Source organism: Symsagittifera roscoffensis, chromosome 1 (assembly GCF_963678635.1).
Source record: "Symsagittifera roscoffensis chromosome 1, txSymRosc1.1, whole genome shotgun sequence".
Lineage (NCBI taxonomy): Eukaryota > Metazoa > Xenacoelomorpha > Acoela > Convolutidae > Symsagittifera > Symsagittifera roscoffensis.
Genome location: NC_087062.1, coordinates 75,365,084 through 75,390,731, shown reverse-complemented (window position 1 = coordinate 75,390,731; position 25,648 = coordinate 75,365,084). Strand labels below are relative to the sequence as shown.

Genomic DNA, 25,648 nt, shown 5'->3' with positions numbered 1-25,648 from the left:
TAACGCATCAAATCTTCGCCAACGGTTGTGTTTCGTGTTCTAACGGTTGAAAATTAGTTCTAACTACCTCTTTTCGTGGCAACAAACTTATCGAACGGTTTCATACCACTATTGTTTCCAGACCATCTGCTGAGTTGTCAAAGACTCTTTCACCTGGTATCAGGTAGCGATCACTGGCAAGTTCTTGATATACCTCCCTGTCCAGATCCCTTGCTCGAGTCTCCACTAGTAGTGTGTGGATCGCTAGCTCTGACAGTTCCGATCCTGAGCTCGAGTTCCTGTCTGAGTAGGTGTCAATTCCTGAATTCCGGGAATTGTCATCAATTGAAGAATCTGCGATGGAGCACGTTCCCTTTCCGGATCAGTTCTGTGCGTTCTGCTCATCCATCTGAACTCCCTGGACAAAATTTTATCCTCCAGATCCTGTTTTTAATCAGGAACTTTTTCTTCTACATCAGACTCCCCGGACAAACTTTCTTGTCCCGGGTTTTGATCCTGAACTCGCCTGCTCTCCTCACCGTTCGTCTCCCCGGACAAATAATCTTGCTCCAGGCTTCGATCAATTTCCTCACCATCCTTCTGCTGGTCTTCAAAGGTAACGGTTTTCTTTGTGTATCGTTCCCCTGTTCTTTCCATTTTTATGAAGTGCTTGTTGAAACTTCTCGTGGTATTGAGGATACTAGTTGCTGAACTATAGTCCTACACTCCCTTGATTTTCTTTGTGTTGTCGTCTTGACGACATGATCTTCACCTTCTCGCTGACTGTCAGTGATGCCATGGCTGCTGCCCACTAGGGGTCATCTCTGGTCACTTCTCTCTCCAACAATCCATCCAGCATCCGCATCACTTTTGGTGTGACTTGCACCGTTTTATCCAATAATGAGAGGCTGTTTATGTTCATGCGAGAGAGTTCCTGCTGGAACAGGTTTGAGCGCAGCAACAGATCCAATGGCACCGGGTTCTTCTTGGATAGAATCTTTATTTCGGCTGCTTTCTCTACAGGTAACTCAGTATGTCCTGGAATTGGATGACTAGACTTGTCTAACCATCTCGTCAAGGAAAGCGCTTCATAAGTTTTTTTGTCTAGAAACGAGAACCCTTCCTTGATTTCTGCCTGATTGGCTTGCTTCTGTTCCAATTTTTCATAGAACTCGGTCTTCTTGCTGAGGCTGTCAGCATTCTGGTGTTTGTCACACATCCTGTGCTCGGTTATCATGTGGTAGCCATCTAATCTTACTATCCATCTACCAATATAACTCTGATCCATCGAGTATGTCTTCAACCAGGATAACGCTCTGTTATCCACGCGTAACCTAAATGGAACGCTCCCCAAGTATGCGCGGTACTTTTGCACGAATGTGACTACTGCAATTTTTTCTGCTTTCGGTGCACCATATTTCATCTCAGTGTCACTTAACACCTTGCTGCCATATGCAATGGGACGGAGAACTGTTCTTCCATTCCATTCCTGCTCCTGATGCAGTATTCCTGAGATGGCTACTACTGATGCGTCTGTGTCAAGAACATACATGCCCTTTTCTGTAGGCATGTCTTGCACTGGCGCTACGCACAGTTCCCGCTTTATGTTGTCGAAGGCAGCTTGAGCTTCTTCGCCCCATTCGAACTTCTTTCCTTTGCTGCGCATCAGCTTCTGCATGGGATCTACCTTGTCTGCATATCCTTTTGTGAACTCACGGTATTAACTGGCGAATCCTAGGAAGCTCATGAGTTGTTTGTCCGTTCTGGGAGCCTTCCATGTCAACACAGCCTCTACTGTTTCCGGGTACGGCCTCACGCCATGCCTGTCCACCATTCTTCCTAGATACTTGATTGAAACCCTGAGGATCTCACATTTCGATGGTTTGCTATTCAAGCCTGCTCTCTTCATGCAGCCAAAGACCTCATCGAGCCGATCAATGTGGTCTTCCAGGGTGGGTGTTGCTATTACCACGTCATCCACATAACAAATCACAGGGTTCCCGTACTTCTTCGTCACTCTGAGCCATCAGTCCTTGAAAAGTGGCCGTTGCGTTGCACAAGCCGAAGGGCATCCTCTTCCACTGGTACAACTCCAATTCACATGCGAATCCGGTCTTCTCTCTGTGTTTCCTCCGCAGAGGGACCTGCCTGAAGGCAGAACCCAAGTCCAGTGTATGAAGAACTTGGCGTCACCAAGTTTCGAGAGGCTCTCGTTTATTCGCGGTATCGGGTATGCATCTTTTATTGTCACCGCTTTCACGTAACGAAAGTCGCAACAGAACCTAAGCTGGCCCCCTTTTTTTGGCATGACTACCCCGCAAGCCCACGAGGATTTCGAGTGTTCTATCATGTCGTATTCGAGCAACTTTTCTATTTCCGCTCGGCACGCTTCCGATTTATGTGGCGTCATTCGTCTTGAGCCTTCCCTATGGGGAACGGCGCCTTCCTCTAGTTCGATTTTGTGTTCGATGAAGTTGCAACAATCGATATCCGCCTTATGTTTTGAAAATATATCCGAGTTACGATTTAAAACCGCCCGCAATGATTCAAAATCTCCCTCGCCTATTTTTCTTTTTAAGTGTTTTATTTCTTGCAAAACCGGTTTGTCATGTTCTAGTTCATATGACGAGAGGCGTTCCGGAAAATTCGAGCAGCTCGACAAGCCGTCGTCCGTTTCTTATTTCATTGAAAACTGTTTATGAATAGATTTAAATTCATTAATTCTTTTTAAAATTATATATTTGTTGGCATGATAAGGGCAGTTCTTTACGTCATATCTCTTCAAGCTTTGTGTCTCTTCATAGTCGGTCCTCATCGGCAAAGCGTAACCAAGTTTCTTTCCACGGTGGATTGAAACCGTGGTGTTCAGTGTGTACAATATCACACTGACACACAGTCCGTTTCGAGTTACCGAGAAGCTACGGCCAAAAATCACTGAGCTTTGACTATTTGGATATAGTACGAAACAAACCTTTTTACTATCGTTTAACGAATTGAAATTTCTCTTTCTAAAAATTGCTACTACAGCCTGTTCCGGCTGTAGTTATACCTTACTATCTAAAAAGATTGGTACCTTGTTTTCATCTGTAATTGTTCTATTAATTGGTTTCTTAACATACTTCCAGTCCGGGTTTCTAACCCTTATTAGACCGTTGTTCAAGTCAATCATCACGTCGAAATTCCTGACAAAATCTCTGCCCAAGATGAACTGGTCGGAGTCGTCTAAATTCTCTACCACCAAGAAGCTCATCCAAAGATCCCGTCCCATGTGAAGGACCGTTATTGGTGTCCCTCCGGCAACGTAGATTGCTCCGCGATTGGCGGCCGCCAATCTGAGGTTCGTTTGAATAAGATCTTCCCTCGTGAAGCCCATTCTTTCCCAATTTTTTATTGGTATCACGCTTACCACTGATCCGTATGCAGTAGTCCTGTTACTCCAATTTCCTTCCCATTGGTGTCTAGCAGATGTGCAGTCCCATCTGCTTCGTATCCAATGTGAACCGCGTCTTGCTCCATCATGGCGTCACGGCCAATTCTGCGGACCTTAACTTCTTCCTGTCCCAAAAGATCTGCCCCAGTTGGTCGCTATCTGTTGTGACGTAGGTCCTAGTGTAGATACTTATCCCGTCAACGTTCAACGTCACTTGATAAGGTCCATAGAGTTCCACGTAACGCCCGTGGAGTTTCTTCGTTCGAGGGCCACCCGTCGTCAACAACGCTCGTACAGCCTTCGACTCAGTGCGTGGCTGTACCTGTCTCAGATAATCTGCATATGTGTCTAAATGCATCATAGTGAACTCTGAGGGTTCACTTAGGTTCCTGATCACCTGATGCCCCGCAACTGAAATTATTGACTGTATTCTGCTTCCTTGTGGCACCATCCCGAACGACTGACCAGAGATCCTATTTAGTTTCATGCTCAAACTACTCGGTTCTTTCGTTTCTTCGACTTCTGATGCCTTGAAGGCGTTTAGCTTTTCCTAAATTTTCTCATTCTCTAGTTCGAGCTTCGTCTTCTGTTCGATCTCCTTTGTCACCAATTCCTGCTGGACTCTATTTAGAGCATCCCTAATGGCTACCCTATCGTCGATCTTGAAGCCATCCACTGCAGTCACCGGTTTTGGTTCACGTATCTCTTCCGTTACCGCATGCATCTTCTTCGTTGCCAGCTCTTGAGGTTTTTCTTTTCTGCGTGCCTCCGCTGCACTCAACAAGCGAGCTTTGCTGGCTTTTACACCCGATAAAGCCTCCTCATGCCTAGGATGCTTGATGTTTGCTACAGCATCCCAGAATTAAGGACAATCCGATTTCAAATGACCTTCCAAAATACAAAAGAAACACCTTGGGCCGAATTTCGCAAATACTCCTCTCACGAAATCTTCATGATCGACCTCTGACATATCTTCATCCACGAGGCTAAAGCCTATTGCTTTCATGCCCTGTGTGTAAGTTGTGCATGCTGACTCATGATGTTACGTCGAACTGCAATTTGGATAAAAGCGTCTCTTGTCCATATCGTCCCTTGTTTTGTACCAGTTGTTTTCTTGGTTTGCTGGTCCGTTGTTAAAATTGCCATAATTGTTCTTGTAATATCCAGGCTTCGATGGAAGCTTCAGTAAAAGATATATTTTTTTGACTTGCGTCTCAACTCCTCTGGTGTTGGCGCATTGGTTGAGAGTGGTGTGTAATGTGTCGCTAACATTGTTCAAAGCTCATCATTCTTCACGCCATCAATTAATTTTGAGGCTTTCGCCAGGTTCATCCTTCTGTTCGACTCATCTGGTTGGCTACGCCTTCTCGGCGTCTCCTTTCTCAGCAGTGTCCCGCTGGTATTGCTTTTTGGCCATCACGCAGTTTAGGGCTGTCCCTTCCAAGTTGCTGGCAAAAGCACTGCATTCTTGTCTTTCTGACAAGTCCTCTTCTTCAAAAAGCAGTTTCATCACCTCTATACAGATATCAATACAGCCATCAGATTGGCCTTTATACCATCTTGGTTTCTTAAAAACCCTTTTGGACTTTTCACTACGTTCATTGGTTCTAGATAATCTCGTGAGGAATGTATCCAAAGACCTGTTCAGAAGTTCAAAGGCTGTGGCCATTGATGTAGCGTCTCTTGAATGCCCCGCCTGAGTATCATTGCCCCCTGATAAGGGCTCTGGATTTTCCCTCCTGTCCGAATCGCTGGGATTGTTTCTTCCTTGGCTCCATGACTCCTGTTCCTGGATTCACATCTCCCATTCGCATGTGTATCTTGCGTCGGTCGTTTTCCAGTTGAACTTCCTCTGACGTGTGGGCCCCGTGTTCTTTTGTCCCCTGTGGCATATCCTGATGAACTGCCCCTTCCTCTTGTGGATCCATATGTCCTTCTCCTGTTCTGTTGTTCATTGAAGTTCACCCTCGGCTCCCTGTTGGGTTCTTCCGAGTTCGATTCCTCCTTTTTGATCCACTCCTGCTGCCTAGTAGCCAGTCCAACCTATCCATGATAGCCTGAGTTCACCTCTCCATCATCGCATCTATCTTCGTGTCAAGAGTGCCAAGAGTCTGCTCTTGTTGAACTCTCAACTTCTTCATGTCGTCTCTGAATTGTAACTCTCTTTGCTCAGCTTCCCTCGTCATTCATGACAAGTTCTTCGCCTAGTGTTCATCCGTTCTCTCCTTCAAGCGTTTGTCGCTTCTACTAACTTCTTGTCTGTTGCGGTTGCTCTCTTTCCGCAGATTTTCTCTCTCGACGTGGACTGCGCTTTCTAGTTCACTCATTTTTAAGGACATCTGTTCATTCTGTTCTCCTATGCTGCGCACTATGTTGGTCAAGGCTTCTTCAATTGATGCTCCGTTATCCACTAATGGCGTCACAAGTGGCGGTGTCACCCTGTCGATCCCAGGTAGCTTGGTGCTGGTCGAGACTCGGGTTTTGATTCTCTGCCTCGTCGTCTTTTCATGATCCACTTCTGGATCCGCAGGTGCGTTGCTTAGCCCTGTGTTTCTATTCTTCCCAGTTCGCATTTCCGAACTTGTCATGTTCACAAAGTCTCCTGACTGGCTTGATCCGTTTGTGGTCTTGCTTATTGTCCTCACTACACCCAATTGGTCAATGGTGCCAGTCTCTCTATCGGTGTATGCGTTATTCTCCTGAGTCGAACTATTGAGGCTGACTTGAGATCCAAAGTCATCTTGCTCGTCATTGTCCTCTTCTTCTTCCTGGGTTTCTGCTTCATCGCATGTACCCGTTCCCATGGTAAATGGAAAGAAGTTTCCGAAAGTGTTGTTCACTGTTTCTGAAAACTATGAGGACGTTGCCGGTTTCTGGTGTTGTCTGTGGGTGATCTTGTAGATGCCACATTTTCAGTGAAGATGTCGGACAGTTTTGACATCTCTTCTCGGTCCAGGGTCCCGGTGGAAGTGGCAAAGTCTTGGCCTTGTTCTACCGGAGTAGATTCACTCGCCAATCTTCTGTTTCCTCTCTCCTCCGCTCCATGTCTCTCTTGATTCTCATCCATGGTCGGGTGCGGATGGACCTCTACTTCTAACATTGCCTTTTGTCCTTCTGAAGACTTTTGACTCCTGATTTCAACCAGTCTGCCTGAAACTTTCTTCCCTTTGTCGGTCCGGGTTCGTGTGATCCTTTCGACAGAAGGGTCGTTCATTGTGTTTCTCTGTTTCTCTGGTATGAATTTCCTGGAACTATCACTTAGTTTAGGTATCCTTGACTTGTCCAGACTCATTTTGATTTCTCACTTCCTACTGCCTATACACTCAATTCAATTGCTAGTGTTCTTACTATTTGACTACTGATAATAATAACACAACACAATAAATTCCAAAAGTTTCACTTAAATAGTGACCACGAATCCTTGTATGTTATCACAGTACAGCGTGTATACAATTTATTTGCAATAAACGATTTTTAGTTGTAAGATATGAAGCTAGCTCAGTCTGTTGATATCAATATATTTAAGAGATAGTGTTCTCAATACACATTCAAGGACAGAGATTATTGATTTAAAACCAAAATGAAGACAGATAAGAAAATTTCCAATGAAAAACGTTTTGTACTTTAGTCAGTCGCTGTGTAATAGTCGAACTAGTTTCTAAAGAAAGAGCTTTCCCTGTTCGGTGCTGCACCAAACAGACAAAACCTGAAGGCAGTAATTTTCTCAAGTGGGCGGCTATTGCACTCATGGAGTCCTGTGTTACCTATCTGCCTTCGGACTGTCCGAGCAAGACCTACTAAAATCCTCAGGGCAATCACTTTTCCCAGAAACGATTTGGATTTCAATCGACACAAATCAGTTACAAACTCTTGTTCAATTTAGACTTAGTGTCGTGAATATCCGACTTTAGACCTGTTTTGTTTTGTTCTGGTTTTTTATAAAAGGCAATTTACCAGTGCAGTCACTGGTTCCTAGCCTGTCTCTTAATAACTTAATACCTTTCACTATTTTATTTTCTTTTGTCTACTTAAGTCTTAACAAAATAATACCCCTCCGGATTGACAAAATTGGGAGCCCTCCGGATTGCCAAAAATAGTACCCCTCCGTATTGGCAAAAAGTGGGACTTTTCTGGATTGGCGAAATTGGGACCCTTCCGGATTGGCAAAAATAAGATTCCTCCGGATTGGCAAAAATAGTACCCCTCCGGATTGGAAAAAACAAGACCCCTCCGGATTGGCAAAAGTGGTACTCCTCCGGATTGGCAAAAACCAGACCACTCAGGATTGGCAAAAATAGTACCCCTCCGGATTGGCAAAAACAAGGCCCCTTCGGATTGGCAAGATTGGTACCCTTTCGGATTAGCAAAATTGGGACCCCTCCGGATTGGCAAAAACCAGACCCTTCCGGATTGGGACCTCTCCGGGTTTGTAAAAATAGCTTTTCAGAGACTTCAAAGTTTTCACCCGATACCCTTCCAGATACGTTCTCCGATGCTATTATGCCGTTGGAACTAACTAGGAAGGGTGTGTTCTTTTTCTCAAGAACCTTGCGGATTGAAGCTAAGCCTTTTATTTGACAATTCACCTTAACTGTGAAGGGTCTTATCACTAGCCTAGTTTCGACTCGACTATGGTTTTTTGGTCTCCCTAGCCCTACTTTTTTTGTCTAGAACAGCTTATAATTGCCTGACACAACCGTTACTACCCTTTGGTAGGGGTGTAAGGGCTTTCCCAAAAAAAATTATAAAACGTGAAGGGTCTACCTTCCCGAATTAGCGAATTTGCTAAAAACAATCTTAAAAAAATTTCACGCTAATTTTTTGAATAACTGATGTTCTATGAGTAAACTCACTTACTTTATGATCTAATGGTACCAAGATCAAATGGATCTGTCTGGTAGTTCCAAAGTTATTAACCAAAACGTCTTCTTTCTAAAATCAAAACATTTTCTCTCTTTTAGGTACCGCCTAACTTTTTTCGCAATGCTGTTCTTTTCGACCTAAAAATGATTGATCCGACCTCAAAAGGCCTATACTATTCTAGTTCAATGCAATAAACCCGATCTAAAATGAACTAGCTGAAAAAATTTGCCAAAAACATTGCTATTTGAACGCTCCGGATTGATGAATCCACTAAATCAAACACGTTAACTTCGATTTCACTGTAACCCGGAAGGTTATCGGCAAACGGGTTTTAAAACCTGTCGACTCATTAGTGAAAGTTGTCTGAACAACAACTTTTACTGTCCTAACACAAAAATTTCAAAAAATTTTCTTATTTTGTAGCGTTTCATTTCTTCAAAATCAAGAAAATTCGGTTTTTGGTACCCAATTAGTTTCAACCACTTCTGAACTAACCTTCACCGATTCTACCTATTATACTAGTACAGTTTCGATGTAACTCACTAATTTAGCGCTTTTTTCAGTTTCAAAAAATATCGACATCTCAAAACTCGCGATTTGTGGGGGATCAAAGTATCGCTATTTTTACCCTAAAAACTGGTCCGCTTACTGTGTTTTTCACTGAAAAACGATATAGGAGTATTAATGTAGGATGTATAAATTAAAATACTAGTAATACTATACCCCTCCGGGTTTGTTCAATATCCGAATTAAGGTGCTTAACTCGGAAATTCGCAGTTCGTTCGGTACCTTACGATACCCAACAGATGATTGTTGTTCGTTGTACTTGAGCCCCTTCTTGTCGCTCTTTGAACTGCTTGCCGGATCAGTCTTCTTCTCTAATCCCGAGACCCTTCCGGATTGAGCGCAAATTAGCATTAACGTGCTTAAATATTCAAATAACCCTACAGTACAAGCACCACAAACGGGCTACAAAATTGGTCGTAACGATCCTGACTGATTTAAATGCCTGTAACAACAATATATCTAACAACAACAAACGGGAGGGTCGGATCACATGTCGTCTGGGGTGATAATTTCTACTGATTTTATACTTTTTTTTTTACTGTTTTTGAGTTTTTCGGTTATTTCTTATGTTTTTTTTATTTTTCTTAGACACTGTGCTACTTTTTGTTTGGTTTCTTGTATATTTTTAAGTGTTTTTGGTCACGTACAACTCAGGAAATGACGGGATCATTAATCCCCCCACCCTTCCTGGTTCGTGAATTTTCGGTCTTAACTAGGTTAAAAAGCTATTCACGGGAATCCGGAAGGCTTCCGCGTTCCGAACTACCCTTCCGCCCCGGTGGTTATGGGCGTTGTTTTGAGCATCCGCTCGGCGCAGAGTGCTCATTAACGGTTCTGCCGGTCATGATGTTAAAAAAAACAACACCCAGGAGCGCCATAAAAACATCTATGTAACATTCGCCCGGAAACACATATCGATGAAAAATAAAGCTTAGCTATAAAACGACTGGCTAGCGTCTAAACAAAGCTCTGCATGCTTTTCAATATACATAATGAGTTCATGGCTGGGTCTCAGTATCCCCAGACCACGAGGTCACTCCTAAAAACATGATGCTACTCCAATTACGCTTTCCCGACACTTGCAGTAGTGGTTCCACCTCCATCATCACTTGGTGGACTTCATCATTCTCGTCTACCGCATTGTAATCTGTGACTGTTGACCGTTTCTGCTTCTGTCTTTCAAAGTCACTGAAGTTTCCACTGGCGTATCCCATGAACTTCTTTCCCAGCGTCGATTCTAATTCTTCTTTGGTTCTCTCCGGAACTGCTGAGAAAATGTTGCACAGTAACTCGTAAAATTTTTCTGACATTCTCGCTAGTCTTACGCTAGTCTTACGCACTGAAAAGACTTGCTCCACAATCGTCCTCGTACTTTTTCACATGCTTTCACCGTCTGCCAAAGCCAGTTCTTTTGGTGGGTTTCCTAACATTGGGTCGACAAAAAACGTTACTGTTCTCCGGCTTCGACCAGAACGCTCAAATTAACTCAATTATATGCAAAATAGTAAGCTCATGGCTGGTTTCAGTATCCCCAGACCACGAGGTCACTCCTAAAAATAGGGCTACTACTATTTATTATATTACTATCGTTTTTGTTCAGTAGATGAAATTAATCATCTCCATCGAACATGGGTCAACCCTTTCCCTCAATTCCTAGCTTCTCATTCTCTGAAAATGAATCGGGATGTTAATTAAATTCAACTCAGGGCATGACAAGGCAGCTAAAAGTTTATATATAACAGTTTGAGTCTTGGGCCCGAGACCCCTCCGGGTTCTGGAATCCGGGGAAATAGCACTCCTGTTTCTTTCCGGAAGGCTGGACACGCCGTCCCAACACCCTTCCTTTTTCTCGGGTTCTACGTTGTAAAAATTGTAGCAGCACAATCGTTACAACTCGGAATGGTTCCTGACAATCTCCAATTACAATTTCGATTTGTGTCGTTTTTCTCGTAGTTGTTTCCACTCCTATTGTTGTTCTGTTTCGCCGTTTCAGTGTGTCCGAAATGTAAAAAAGTTACCTGTCGTTCACGTCCAAATCGAAAATTGAAAAATTTGCATTTTAGTTAAAACTGACCCCTCCCGACTTGTCTAATTGTTCGAATAACGTCGCTAATCCATTAAAACAATCAATCTTCCAGGTTATACGTTCTTTTCCTGATCTATAAAATTTCGAAAGTGAAACTGCATTTTCGTACATTCTGGTCGAATGTCCCCTTTTTTCTCAGATTTGTTTCGAGTATTGAGTTATTGCGGTTTTTGGTATCTGTTTTTGAAAAAAAGATGTGGAGTTGAATTGTTTTTTTTTTTAAAAAAAACATATTCATTTACCTTGAAACATTTACCGCAACATTTCCTATTTTGTTGAGACTTGTAATCCAGCGGAGTTGCAATTGCCGAGTGGTTAAGGCGTCTGACTAGAAATTAGTTGTGATCTTCACGCGCAGGTTCGAATCCTGCTGGCTAAAATTCGTACTAGCAAAATGAGGTATTTTGTTAGAAGGGTCATAAGGTATTTTTGTTCAAAGATCTGCTTCGAATATCGAGTTATTGCGGTTTTTGGTATCTGTTTTTTGAAAGAAAAAAAGATGTTGAATCGAACTAAGTATTTAAAATTGACATATACAATTACCTTGAAATACAATTCCTATTTTGTTGCGGTTTTGAATCATTCTCAGCAGCCATGGCCGAGTGGGTAAGAGCGTCTGACTAGAGATCTGATGTGATCTCCACGCCCAGGTTCGAATCCTACTGGCTGCAATACGCACTAGCAAGAGGCGCAGTTTTTTAGATGGGTCAATAGAGTATTTTTTTTCTCAGATTTGTTTCGAATATTAATTTTTCGCGGTTTTTGGTATCTGTTTCTTGAGTTGAACTAATTTAAAAAAAAAACAAATATTTACCTTAAATTACAATTCCTATTTTGTTGAGATATTTACCTCTTCGGAGCAGCCATGGCCGAGTTGTTAAGGCGTCTGACTAGAAATCAGTTGTGATCTGCACGCGCAGGTTCGAATCCTGCTGGCTAAAATTCGTACTAGCAAAATAAGGTATTTTTTTAGAAGGGTCATAAGGTATTTTTGTTCAAAGATCTGCTTCGAATATCGAGTTATTGCGGGTTTTGGTATCTGTTTTTTGAAAGAAAAAAAGATGTTGAATCGAACTAAGTATTTAAAATTGACATATACAATTACCTTGAAATACAATTCCTATTTTGTTGCGGTTTTGAATCATTCTCAGCAGCCATGGCCGAGTGGGTAAGAGCGTCTGACTAGACATCTGATGTGATCTCCACGCCCAGGTTCGAATCCTACTGGCTGCAATACGCACTAGCAAGAGGCGCAGTTTTTTAGATGGGTCAATAGAGTATTTTTTTTCTCAGATTTGTTTCGAATATTAATTTTTCGCGGTTTTTGGTATCTGTTTCTTGAGTTGAACTAATTTAAAAAAAAAAACAAATATTTACCTTAAATTACAATTCCTATTTTGTTGAGATATTTACCTCTTCGGAGCAGCCATGGCCGAGTTGTTAAGGCGGCTGACGAGAAAGCAGATGTGATCTTCACGCGCAGAATCGAATCTTGCTGGGTGCGATTTGTACTGGAAAAATGGACATTTTTAGATGGGTCAAAAAATAGTTTTTTCTCAGATTTGTTTCGAACATTGAGTTATTGCGGTTTTTGGTATCTGATTTTTGAAAGAAAAAGATGTCGAGTTGAATTGATTTCTTAAATTTAACATATACAGTTACCTTGAAATACAATCCTTATTTTGTTGAGATTCTGATTCATTCTGAGCAGCCATGGCCGAGTGGGTAAGGCGTCTGGCTAGACATCAGATGTGATCTTCACGCGCAGAATCGAATCATGCTGGGTGCGATTTGTACTGGAAAAATGGACATTTTAGATGGGTCAAAAAATAGTTTTTTCTCAGATTTGTTTGGAACATTGAGTTATTGCGGTTTTTGGTATCTGATTTTTGAAAGAAAAAGATGTCGAGTTGAATTGATTTCTTAAATTTAACATATAAAGTTACCTTGAAATACAATCCTTATTTTGTTGAGATTCTGATTCATTCTGAGCAGCCATGGCCGAGTGGGTAAGGCGTCTGGCTAGACATCAGATGTGATCTTCACACCCAGGTTTGATTCCTGCTGGATGCGATACGTACTAGCAAGAGGGCAGATTTTTCGATGAGTCAAAAAGTATTTTTCGCCCAGATTTATCTCGAATTTTGAGTTAATGCGGTTTTTGGTATCTGTTTTTTGAAAAAAAAAGATGTCGGGTTGAACCAAAATTTTAAAATTAACATATACACTTACCTTGGAAAAGAATACCTAGTTTTTGTTGATTTTCCCATCATTCGGCGCAGCCATGGCCGAGTGGGTAAGGCGTCTGGCTAGACATCAGATGTGATCTTCACGCCCAGGTTTGAATCCTGCTTGATGCGATACGTACTAGCAAGAGAAGCTGATTTTTCGATGACTCAAAAAGTATTTTTCGCCAAGATTTGTCTCGAATTTTGAGCTAATGCAGTTTTTGATATCTGCTTTCGAGAAAAAAAGCTGTCGAGTTGAACCAAAATTTTAAAATTAACATATACATTTATCTTGGAATACAATAGCTATTTTTTGTTGATTTTCCATCATTCGGCGCAGCCATGGACGAGGTGCTATGGTGTCTGACTAGAAATCAGATGTGATCTCCACGCGCAGGTTCGAATCCTGCTCGTTGCGATTCGCACTAGCGGTCAAACAAAAATGGTTATCTTAAATTTTTATCAAAGGGGGCTTTGGGTAATCCCTGAGGGAAAGACATACCCCCCCCCCCCCCGCTTTCACTCCGTAGTCCGCTACTAAGTGTTACCATGTATGCTTACATCATTTTGATAACTATAACTTTATACGGCTGAAAAACTCTGATAGTCAGGGGCGGATTCAAGGGGGGGGGGGGGGTGGACGCCCCTACCCCCTCAGGGATTCGACCCCCTGCCGACCCAAAGGGTCCCCCTTTGTACTATTTTGAGATATCCATATTTGGTGACGGACCCTACAAATTTTCTAAAGGCGCCTTCGGCGCCAAGATATACTTACTTTGAGGGGGGAGCGCGCGCCAAAAAAAACACAATTTTTTTTTGGTCGAAATTGTCTAAAAAGTGCCTAAAAACGCCTTTTTTGGCCCGTTTTTCAAAATTGTGCCTGCGGCGCAGAAAATTTGACCAAAACTGGGTCTTTTTAGGGCTTTGGGAGAGCTCGGAAAATCAATTCGCTCGACCTTAAAAAAATGTCGACAAAGTTTTCGAAATTTTTTGAAAATCCGCCCCCCCCCCCCCTCGAGAAAATCCTAGATCCGCCCCTGCTGATTGAGCTCTGAAAAATGTTTGCAGGCGGCTTTTTTTTGCTTTTGGTTGACACAAAACTCGTAAATTTTTTGACGAAAAACAGAGAAAGCCAGGCAGCTTGAAAACGGTCACAGTTTCAGAGTCTTCATTTTAGTTGCCACTTGTGATGTCAGCTGGTGTGAGAGTCTATCTCTACCTACCGAAGACGCAAACCATACTTGTGTCCTGCTAGGAGGGAAGAAAGTGTGTCTCTGTGGTGATTATGGACTGTACGCACCACACGGAGTCGGATGCTCCGATAAGCAGGTGAATACCAGACCATCGGACTGTTCTGTAACTTTCAAGTTTCGCGTTGCTAACCTTTCCATTTTCGTTAAAGTCTCTTTTGAAATTATGATTAAACACTTGTTACGGTTAACTCTTACTATTCTTGAGTAGCTATCATGTGTGGCCGACAAAAAACTTCAGTACAGGGGGATTTTAAAAGAAAAAATCATGTCGATACTTCTCGAAACGATGATAACTTTGCATGGGAACCGTCCTATTAGCATGTACGTCCATGAGCATGCCCATGTAAAAGAATGGAGTTGGAAGCTTCGCTATTTCACGTTTTGGTCACTCAAATTTGCAATTTTGAAACATACCCAATCGAAGATTGGAAAAGAGTAATGAACGCAAGTGAGCATATAAAAAAACACTGACTTTCTTGAAAAAATCTCAACTTTCGAATTTCAAAGAAAAAAATAGATGCCATTTAAGCTCTTTGAATTTCTAGAACAATTTATGATTGACACTTTTTCGATAACATGAACCCAACTAGAGAAAACCAGAATAAAAGGTAATTTTTTATTCTGCTGGAAATCTAATAATTAAATTCCTCTTTCGAATCTAGAAATCATTCACTTTTCGCGCCATTTTCACGTTCGTATTTAGAGAATAGTGTTTACGTTAACTTCAGCAGATGAATTTCATTCGAACTCAAAAAGTGCATACATACTTCAGTGCATTCATAAATGCATCAATATGTATGAATGCACATCTGTAGTTATGAGAGACTTTTAAGACTTCTCCTGAAAAAAAAGTTACCAAGACCTATATAAGAGTCTCCACTACGTTCATTACTCGTAAAAGCATGTACTTTACTGAAATTTTAAATAAATGGAACGGAATTTTCAACTCCCCTAAAATATCCATTGGTTTTCAAAACCAACTGAACTCTTACACTAATTTGATTTTTGTTTAAAAGAAAGCCACAGAGTTAAAGTAATTAACGGCACATATGATAATAACTACGGCACCATTTGGCACAGGTAAAAAAACCATTTTAAGTAATTAAAAAGGATAGCCAGTTACTGTGCAAAAGTACCACAAAATGTTGCGACCATCGTCTGTCAAAATCTACCAAAAAAAAAAATTTTTTTTTTTCAAAAATTTATTTTTTTGCGTGGTGCCATAAGAAGATCTGACATAAAGCTTTGAATTAGAAATATTCAACAGTCATCGTAGAATAGGCAAACAACCAGACAACAGTATTTGAAGAAAAAAGACTAGAGAAACAATGAAAAATTTTTAAAAAAAAATTTAAAAAAAAATTAAAAAAAAAACATTTTGCAGAAATTTACTGAATTTTTTAAAGTTTTTTATTATCAAAATAGCATTAAACATCCCCAGAAACTAATTATACTCGAGTGAATTAAAGTAAAGCATAATTAGGCAATTGTAAACGGCCTAAAATACGCATAAATTAGCCTGGTCACTAGCTATTGTCGCTCGAAACAGGACAAAACGTCAAAAATTTCAAACCGGTTTTTCTCGACACTGGGGAAATTTTTTAGATTTTTTTTTGGCTGAAAGAATTTTATTATGATATTTCATTCAACTCAGCCTAATGATTTTGTAGTATCTGATTTGTGTGGAAAACAATAATGGGTCGAATCATGAACTAAAGTGCTCGAATCTTAGACTAAAAGCACAATATACTTGAAAAAAATTACTAAATGATTTCTGTGGAAGTAAGAAGTTATTTTCATGAAGTTGCCTGTTGTAAATTACAAATTCCGTTGGGTTCCTTTGATGCTTTGAGATTTAAGTGCACCCTTGCTACGAATGAATAAATTTTAGAAAGTTTTTCTCTTAAATCAATTCCAGTATATGTTTTTTGTAGCAGATTTGACTCGAGATTCCATTCAACCCTTAATAATTAAAAAAAACATTTTCTCCACTTGATTTCCATTCCATTGACACTTACTCAATATCAAGATGTTCTCGTCAGTAATCTCCCTGAAATTTTACCTGAGAAGTGAAAATAACTGTATTTTAATTTCGATGAACAAATTTTAAAAACGCTTAATTTAAAAATTGGATATTGCTTGACTGAAAAAACAGGCCTATTTAAATCGCTTTGTTTGAATCAGAAGTCAAAAGCCCGAAATTCAACTGTGAACAAGTTTTAAAGCTTTTTGAATTAGATAACATGTGCAAAAATATGTTAGACGATAAGTACTTGCTTTGGAAGAATTCGTATAGCTACAGAAAAGGTTTTTCAAATTTAGACAATTGTTATTGTTCCGGATTTCGTAACGAAAGTAACGAAATATTTGTGTTGGAGGTGGTTTTTTCTTCAGACAAATTTTGACTTTTTCATCAGCCATTTTGACGGGATTTGTAAGTATCAATCAAAAGGTATTGTTGTCCCGAGCTTAACGTGAAAAGATATGTCACCGTTGATCATCTTTGGTAAAATTTTAGTTGTTTAAACATAGCCAATTTTTGCCAAATTAGGACAATTAACGCGCGATATATTTCGCGCTATTAACGAGTAAGCGGAGATTTAATCCGTCTTAGAAATCGTTCCAAATTGGTTAAAGGAAGCTATTTGCCATAAATGATACGTTACAAGGAGCGAAATCTATCGTTTTCTAATTTATATGGCGTTTGAAGATTTTTTTACAAAAAATCTCAAATTAAGAAGAAAAAAATCATTCTATTTTGTAACATTATTTTTTTTTCTCACTGCTCCATATACCTTAAAGTCGGAACATTCAGGTATTCGCCCTGATACGAGCAGTCTTGTTTTTTTGGCAGAAAAAATTCCTGCTACAAGTTTTGCTCGTTCAGCGTACACACAAAATTTCAAGCACATGCTTGGGACGAAAAATGTCCGGAGTGCAAATCCTGACAGGCACTGTTTTATTTTTTGCTTCTTGGAAAATTTTGATTGTCTGACAATCACTCGTTTGCTTTTTTTTGTCGGCTGGTTTTCCGATGGCGTTTTCTTCTAACTTAAGTTAGTCATTTTGATTTTTTTCTGTTTTTGTTGGTTATCAGCTTCAGATTTGTATAGTTTCTGTTTTTATTTTGTTTTTTTTTTGCTGGCAATTTTTTTTCGTCCTAAAAAAGTGACTACAATTTGTGTTAATTCAAAAATTGCCTTGAAAAAATTTAGTTCTGTGGTGTTACATTGGTTCAGTCGCCTCACATTGCTTTCTATGAAGGGCAGAAATACAGAGCTGATTTAAATTAACCGGACAAAACGCGTTAAACTTGAAATATAAAACGCGTTTTTCTCAAATTAGGTTGCGTTTAGGTGAAAACTTATGTCGACAAAAGTTGCTTAAAATTTCAGCAGAATTAATACGGCGTACTTTGTTTCGCAAAATTCTGGCCCAAAATTTTACCCCAAAAATGGGGCATTTTGGATTTTCTTAGTTAATCAAATATTACGCCCAAAAAACCAAGTGGATCACAGACATAATTATATCAAAGTGAGCCCCTTACGTAGCCCAACAAACTTTAAGAAGGATATTTTCTTTAAAAAAGTTTGCAAACCGTTTAAAAATTGTTTTTAAATAAAAAGTTGGTATTTTATATAATAAAAACGACCTTTTTTGTCTGTCAAACAAAAATAAATTAACTTATACAATGTTTTGGAGAATACACCCCTCTTAAAAATTGTTGGGCTACGTATGGGGCTTACTTTAATATAATTATGTCTGTGATCGACTTGGTTTTTTGGGCGTAATTTTTGATTAACTAAGAAAAGCCAAAATGACCCATTTTTGGGTAAAATTTTGGGCCAGAATTTTGCAAAACAAAGTACTCCATATTAATTCTGCTAAAATTTTAAGCAAATTTTTTCTTCATAAGTTTTCACCTAAACTCAACCCAATTTGAGAAAAACGCGTTTTAAATTTCAATTTTAACGCGTTTTATCCGTTTAATTTAAATCAGCACTGTAGTTTGGTATGCGTGTGCGCTTCAATTGGCGTTCAAATCGCGAGAAAAACTTGCAGATGAAATTTTGTCATGGGTATGTTTTTTTCTCTCATCCGCGTTTACCCCAGTGATGAAGCCTTGGTTACCGCTTAACAAATTTTGACTGAAAGCTATTTTAACGCGTTTTAACGCACATTTTTTTTAATATACATTTTTTTAGCATTTGATGCTACATTTAAAGATATTTCTCTCATTTTCTGTCGGCTAATTTGCCGCGCTATTTTTTTGTTGTATCGCAAAAGGGACGAAGCTCCGTTTCGCATTTGTTTTCTTAATTTAAAAGCATATCAAAAGTTTCCTGTGGTTTGCATTAAAGAGCGGAACAGCCGTTCGTGCGTCTTCTACGGTTGATTATTTTTGGCAAAAAAAGAATCAGCTTAAGGCTACTAAGTCACGTGGAAAACGTTTACCATTTCAGTTCTTGCTTCTTTGAAACAATCCAATTGTTTTTGTTTGTATTTTTTATCCTTTATGTGGTACGGAATTTCTCTTCGCCTGTGTTCTAAGTTTAATAGCAGATGAAAACTCGAGGCAGTTAACATAATGGTAACCCCTACCGTTGCAAAAAAGTGCGTGAAAACTTCCTCTCAAATTTCAAGTTCACACAAAGCACGTCTAAATTTGAGCTTTTTATTTATGCAACGATTGCATTCAGGTGTCGCCATGTGAGCAGTGGGGTGCTTGTAATCTGGGCTGTGATTGGGATGTCCGCTTCCCAGACAGCTGCACGTGTCCGGAGGGGTCTGTGAAGAATGACGTCACTGGCCAGTGTGCCATCCCTACTACTCAAGGTATATCTTGAAATCCTGATGCTTCAAAGAGCAAGCTCTCAAATTTTGCCGAAACCTTTTACGTTTTATGACCACTCTGCATTCAATTTAGGCTTATAATATTTTACCTCAGTTATTTAGGCAGTAGAAAGAAGGGAACCAACTAGATGGGGATTTGAGGGTGTTCGTTGCATAGACATGATTCGTCTCTATTTCCAATTTAATCTTTTTTTTCTGCGCTGTGAGTCTGGTGCAGCTGTTAACAGACTAATGAACAGACTAATTAGCATGTGCAGGTACATCCCTGCTTTGACACGCTTAAAGATTTTATTCTTTTCTATTTCAGAATCAGTGAAGGTCGTGGGCGTGGATGGGTTTGACTTGAGGGCCTGGACTGTGGGATCCATGTCCAGAGTGTCTGACGTTGGATTCTCAATCAGGTCTAGTTCCGATGACACTGTCGTCTCTCTGGCTGCCTCTCCAACTAGACAGATGGTGTTCTACGCTCACAACCCCGGCAGATTGGTTAGTTACATATGATAATTACTGAGTTATTGGTCCCTCCTTGCATGTACATTTTGTATCTCTTGTAAACATATGGGAGTATAATGAGTGGAATGTAAATATTTCCCCTTTTTTGCATGTTTTAGTTTTGTCACCCAATTTTGTATCAAGCATGCATTTGAAGCCAGTGATGTCCATTTAAATACCCGGGTTGACCAAAAATGCTTATCATACAATTCTCATAAATGGGAAATTTCTTTTCATACAACTCCATACAATTCCATACGTACAGATAATTGTATGAAAACTTTATGATAAACATTTTTCCAGAAATGGAAATTGTATGATAGGGATTTTCTCCATAAACCAAAAAGTTGGTTTTTGTTGCTACATTTTTTTCTGACAAATTTTCGGTTGTGTTTTCAACCGAGCACAAGTGACAAAGACCTTGGTTACGCAAAGCAACAAAGGTTGGACGGTCTTGCATTTACAATGCATAGAAAACGACCTGAATTAGGCTGTCTTTCACAATTGATATAACAAAAGTAACAAACTTATATTTTTTGGCAAACTTTTTTAATGATGATTTTATTAAATTTTTGAATTTTCAAATTATCAGACATTGATCAAGGCGTACATCAACTTCCATACAAAAGAAAGAGGAATTTTCAGCGTTTTTGAAAGAAAAAAATTAAGTGAAAAGAAAATAAAAGCCAATTTTATCGTATCCAGGACTACGTTATGCACACAAAATATTAAACTGTTCAACTGTTCTCAAGAAGCCGCAGAAATGGTTTAATTTTTTTTCTATTGTTTTTCGAAAATGTATGAAAATTGTATGGCAAGCATTTTCTCTATACACTTGATGTATGGAATTGTATGATAATGACTTTTGTTGTATGGAATTGTATGATAAGCATTTTCGGTGTATGGAGGTCAACCCGGGTAGACAATATAAATTAATCATTTTTTTTGATTTTCTGTTTTTTTAAAGAAAAATCACTGACTGTTTCTAACTTACCTTTCAAAATATTGAAATTCTGGTTTGGTGAAAGCCAGGTTTCGGTGCAACATATAACGCTAGGCAAATAATTTAGTTGAGTTAGGCTAACTTGAAAGTCGTCTAGGTTTTTTGGTAACAATCTAATATTTTGCAAAAAGAACCTGCTCAGTGGTATTCATCATATACTGCTTTGTGTGTCTTTGCTGATCTGAGATAGAAAAAAAAAATCAATGATGGTCAAAAAATTAGCCTGTGCAGGTACATCCCTGCTTTGACACGCTTAACGATTTTTTTCTTTTCTATATCAGAATCAGTGAGTGTAAATACTTCCCCCTCGTTGCATGTTTTAATTTTGTCACTCAATATTGTATCAAGCATGCATTTGAAGTAGAAATATCCGACACCAGTGATGTCCACTTAAATAGACAATATAAAATGATGAATTTTTTTGATTTTCTGTTTTTTAAACGAAAATCACTGAGTGTGTCTAATTTACACTTTATGGCATCTATTGTAGTTCATTTTTTTCAATCAATCAGTTAATTACTCTTTTCAAAGAGTCTTTTCAAAGAGTCTTTTCAAAGAGACTTTTCAAAAAGTCAGTCCGCAATAATAATAAGAAAATTGAATTTCAGCTAATTTTAACTGCATATCTTGAGAGGATTTCGAAAAGGCAAGTTTGCCTGTCGAGTGGAACCTCTATGAACAAACAGTTTCTTCATGCTAATAGGATGATTATATGTGGTATCCAAGGATGCAACTCTAATAACTCTCTTTTTGTTTTCACTTATTTACCTAGGCTTTCATCGGGTTACTGCCAGTTGCGCTGTACTGCCCGTAGAGTAACCCTGATGCAGTTTGTTAGTTCATTGATGTTCTCTAAATTGTATCTAAATTCAAATTCAAATTCTCGCTAGAAAAAGTGAAAAAGGAGAACGAAAATAAACAAGATGAAAACCAGGAGATGAGGGGTCCCAGAAAATCTCATTTGATATGTTTGTCCAATTATCGGACAGACACTGGCATGCTAATGCATCAAACTGATTGAGATTGTTGTTAACAGCAGAACTTTGAAAAAGAATTAGATTGAGTTCCCAAAATTGCGATTTCCCAAAGAATTAGATTGAGAATTGCGATTTCCAAGCAAAAAAAGAGTGGTTCGTTACAAAAAATTACAGCTTGATAAGATATTTTATAGACGAGATATTTTTTAGACGATGATTCTCAGAAAACGCTACTTGGAAACAACTCATAAATCGTCCGAAGCAGACCGAGAATATAACGGGGTTTTTCGTCGTTATAGACGCTTTTTTTCTTGACTTGAAATTCTTGACTCGCATCAATTTCTGCAATTGTTTCAGGAGCGATATGGAAAACTGTTCGCCCACTCTTTTGCAGACAACCCATGGGTAGCGAGACCTCTTGGCAATGTATACTTCAAAGATGCGGGACAGATGGCTTATGACTGGATTGCCGATAATCTGTACCTAGTCGACAAGGCACTCGGTCAAATTTTGGTCATATCGGGACCCCATTATGATCAGTCAAGCACTGTGGTGGCCCACGAGTTGTTCCATCCGTCGGGTGTGGCTGTAGACCCAATTGAAAAGTATGTCTCTTTTCCACTCCCACATTGCAAGAGTTTTTTTAAATCAATTATGTGCTTGCTTATCACAACCTATTGCTCATTGCTATCACGTTGAAAAGAAAAGATGTTCAGGATACTTAACGCGATCTCAAAGATAAGTTTAAAATTCTTCCTTTTGTGCCAACCATTGAAAACGTGTGTTGTAGTTTTTTGTTCCGACCATTGAAAATGGGGAGGAACTTCGTATCCGGGTGCTCAGTTTTTTCTTTTTTTCCCCATGATAATCAGGTAGCACAATAAATAATCAGAATAGGTTGAGTGATATATCATATTAAAGCCCTTTTATTCAGGATTCGAACGACATTGAAAAATTTCCAAAAATTTTTCTCAGCGTCGAGAAAGACCCGATGAAATTTTTCATTTTTGGTCAGAAGCTCGAATTCAGACCAAAAATGAAAAATTTCATCGGGTCTTTCTCGACGCTGAGAAAAATTTTTGGAAATTTTTCAATGTCGTTCGAATCCCGAATAAAACGGCTTTAATATGATATATCACTCAACCTATTCTGATTATTTATTGTGCTACCTGATTATCATGGGGAAAAAAGAAAAAACTGAGCACCCGGATACGAAGTTCCTCCCCATTTTCAATGGTCGGAACAAAAAACTACAACACACATGTTTCAAAAGATGTCCCGTTGTCTAAAAAAACTGAATGCCAAATATACTTAAGTTCTAGGCTTTCTTCAGATCTTTTTATCACACCACGCACAAAAAGCGACACTCATGTGGAAAGTAAAGAAAAATTTTCTAAATAGTTTTTCTTAGCAATATGGTCACAAAATTCTTACCGGCCATCCTTAATTTATATTTTTTTCGTTTTTCACGCAAGTGTTCAAGCGTGGCGCAATAGTTTGAGCTGAACATTCTTCCAAGTTTAATTGAGTTGAGCTGATTAGTTTCATTAATTTCGTTGAAGACTCAAAACAGTGGTTTTTTATTCAGATTATTTGCGACTTAATTAAACCTTTCGAAGTTTTTTTGTATACAATCTGAAAAATATAAATGCGCTAATTTCAAATAAAAAGTATCTTGCCTATCATTAACGCGGAGCGAGTAAGGTTCATTATTCCGGCTCAGAAGTCTTTTTCAAATTGAATTTTGCCACTTTAATTCATCCCAATAAGGTTTTGGTAGAGTAGATGCTCCTTATATCCTTTTTTTTTTACTTTACTTAAGTGAAGGAAGTACATAATTGAGTCACTTTTTACTCTGCATGACGGGAAAGATTTTCAAAAAGTTTTATTGAAATATTTGACTAAATTTGTGTGCAGACAGATAGCCTAAAGGTAAATTGTAGCTTTCGTTCTAATACGAGGAGTCTTGTTACATTTGGTACGTGATATTGGACGTGCAAGCAAAAAAGAAAGAGGGTAATTATTCAAAATTTTGGATTTCTCTTCTATCAAGAAATATCCCAAACAGTTTAGGAGGCATTCGGACAGACAGAACTGTAATGAGACCAGCAAGCGACAGTCTTGTTTTAGATGCCTTTTTTCTAATACAAATAAATACGGTAATTTCAAGTTGCGAGCTTGCGAGTAGTGAAATTTTGTTTGGCCATTCTGCATTTTTTTTCATCGCCCTGACCTCAAATGTACAACCCTGCGATTGAATTTAATAAAATTTTGATGATCTGAAAGTTGATTGTTTGTCACTTTGCCGGGCTAAATTATGCGCGATTTTATGTACTGATCTATGACGATCCATCCGTAAGCACAACTTTTGTGGGCGGAAAAATAATCAATTTTCCAGCGCACTTAAATAATCATTCCAAATTAAATTAAAGCAATTCACTTGGTCACGTAAAATGGTATTCGGGTGGTGCTTCAGTTTTTCCCCCATGATAATCAGATACCATAATATATGATCAGAATGGTGAGTTAGGACCGATGTGGTTAACTCATAGAGTAATTTCGGATAGGGTACACCGTCTGCTCGTCACGCTATCTTATTTTCGGCCGGATAGATTCGTGCAACTTCTTAGTCTAATACCGATCCTAATCTTACTCTTATACTTTCTAGTCTCAGGGTGTTTAACTAGTCTCTGCTAGGCTCAATCGATCTAGGGTATACTGGTTTGTTGCGGCTGCTGAAGTTCTCTTGGAGAGACAACTAATTTCAAAGTTAAATTCAAATCTCTCTGGTGCTGAAATTACAAGTAATTTCAGCACTTACAAATAAGTGGGTTGTTAGTTAGATGGATCATGATTGGTTAATATTAAATACTTTACAGTGGTAAAATATCTAATTTATCCAATCATAAAATATAGTTTAGATCAGGTTCCACCCATCCGGGTTTTACAGAGTTTTTTAGAATTATCTTTCTGCAATTCAAAGGATGGATGATGAACGTTGGTATTTGGCGAACATCGTATTCTTGTCCGGTTCCTCTTGTTAGAGAAGTTCCAGGACGCTGGAGTTAGGGACATCAATCGTTGTGTCGTCTTGTGACAACGACTGTGTTTCCCAATGAAATCAATCTGATTTCAAAATGGTTTGCTATGACGGGTTTTTCTGTATTATGTAGAGAACTTGTTTTGTGTTCAACCTCGTCTGGGAATGGCGTGGAGATTGTGTGTGGAAGGGATGCCTTGTAACTCGGATCTGTACGTATACTTGAACATCGAGGGGGTCATTGGTCTAGTTCAATGAAGTCCTTTTCTGCGAAGTCAAGTCGTACTCTAAATCCTTTGAGTTGTGATTGTGGACGGCATATCGGTTGTGGTTAGCCATTCTTGTTCGAGTGTAACGGGATCATTTTGTCTCTGGATGTTCGTCTTTGTTGTTGTGTGTTGATCTATATACTGCAAGCTATGATTTACATTTTATAAAATTTTTATTAGTTTGGTTTTTTAATCATGAATTTAGTTAGTTGTTTTCACAAAAGCATTTTGTTTTAGTTCGGTTATTTTGAAGAGTTACTCACCCTTGAGTACCTCTTATTAAAAATAGAAGTGTGGTCACAAAGCGTGGATGTAGCGCGGTGGGTTAGGCCGGCTATAGAGCATGCTCAGGACGTCCTCTCTGGTGGGTTAGGCCAGGAGTGGGAGTATGGTTTCGTGCGGTTTCTCTGAGAGGTCCTGTTATGTGATAACGTTTTATGTTGGGTATATGTTGGTCTTTCTTATGTTTCTTTGGTTGTGGTCCTTTTTTCAAAAATCAAATTGTTTTTGTTATGGGTTTGTCTTTCGACTTTTTTGTGTTTTATTATTTCTTTTCTTAGACTTTATAATAGTCTTCAAAAGAATAAATTATCCAGTTTTAAACAGG

General features: G+C 39.2%; 1 protein-coding gene and 1 non-coding gene across 2 annotated transcripts in view; both read left to right on the top strand.

Moving 5' to 3' along the window:
• LOC134839865 (low-density lipoprotein receptor-related protein 2-like) overlaps positions 1-23,662 on the top strand; it is a 213,029-nt gene extending 189,367 nt beyond the window's left edge. Inside the window, exons 2-6 of the mRNA XM_063855493.1 lie at positions 14,331-14,482; positions 19,107-19,242; positions 19,568-19,746; positions 22,090-22,337; positions 23,650-23,662. Of these exons, the coding sequence (XP_063711563.1) occupies positions 14,331-14,482; positions 19,107-19,242; positions 19,568-19,746; positions 22,090-22,337; positions 23,650-23,662 (728 nt within the window). The remainder of the gene's footprint in view (positions 1-14,330; positions 14,483-19,106; positions 19,243-19,567; positions 19,747-22,089; positions 22,338-23,649) is intronic.
• Positions 11,785-11,866, top strand: Trnas-aga (transfer RNA serine (anticodon AGA)). The gene has a single exon. It is a non-coding gene; the product is annotated as a tRNA-Ser (tRNA).
• Positions 23,663-25,648: the final 1,986 nt, after the last annotated feature.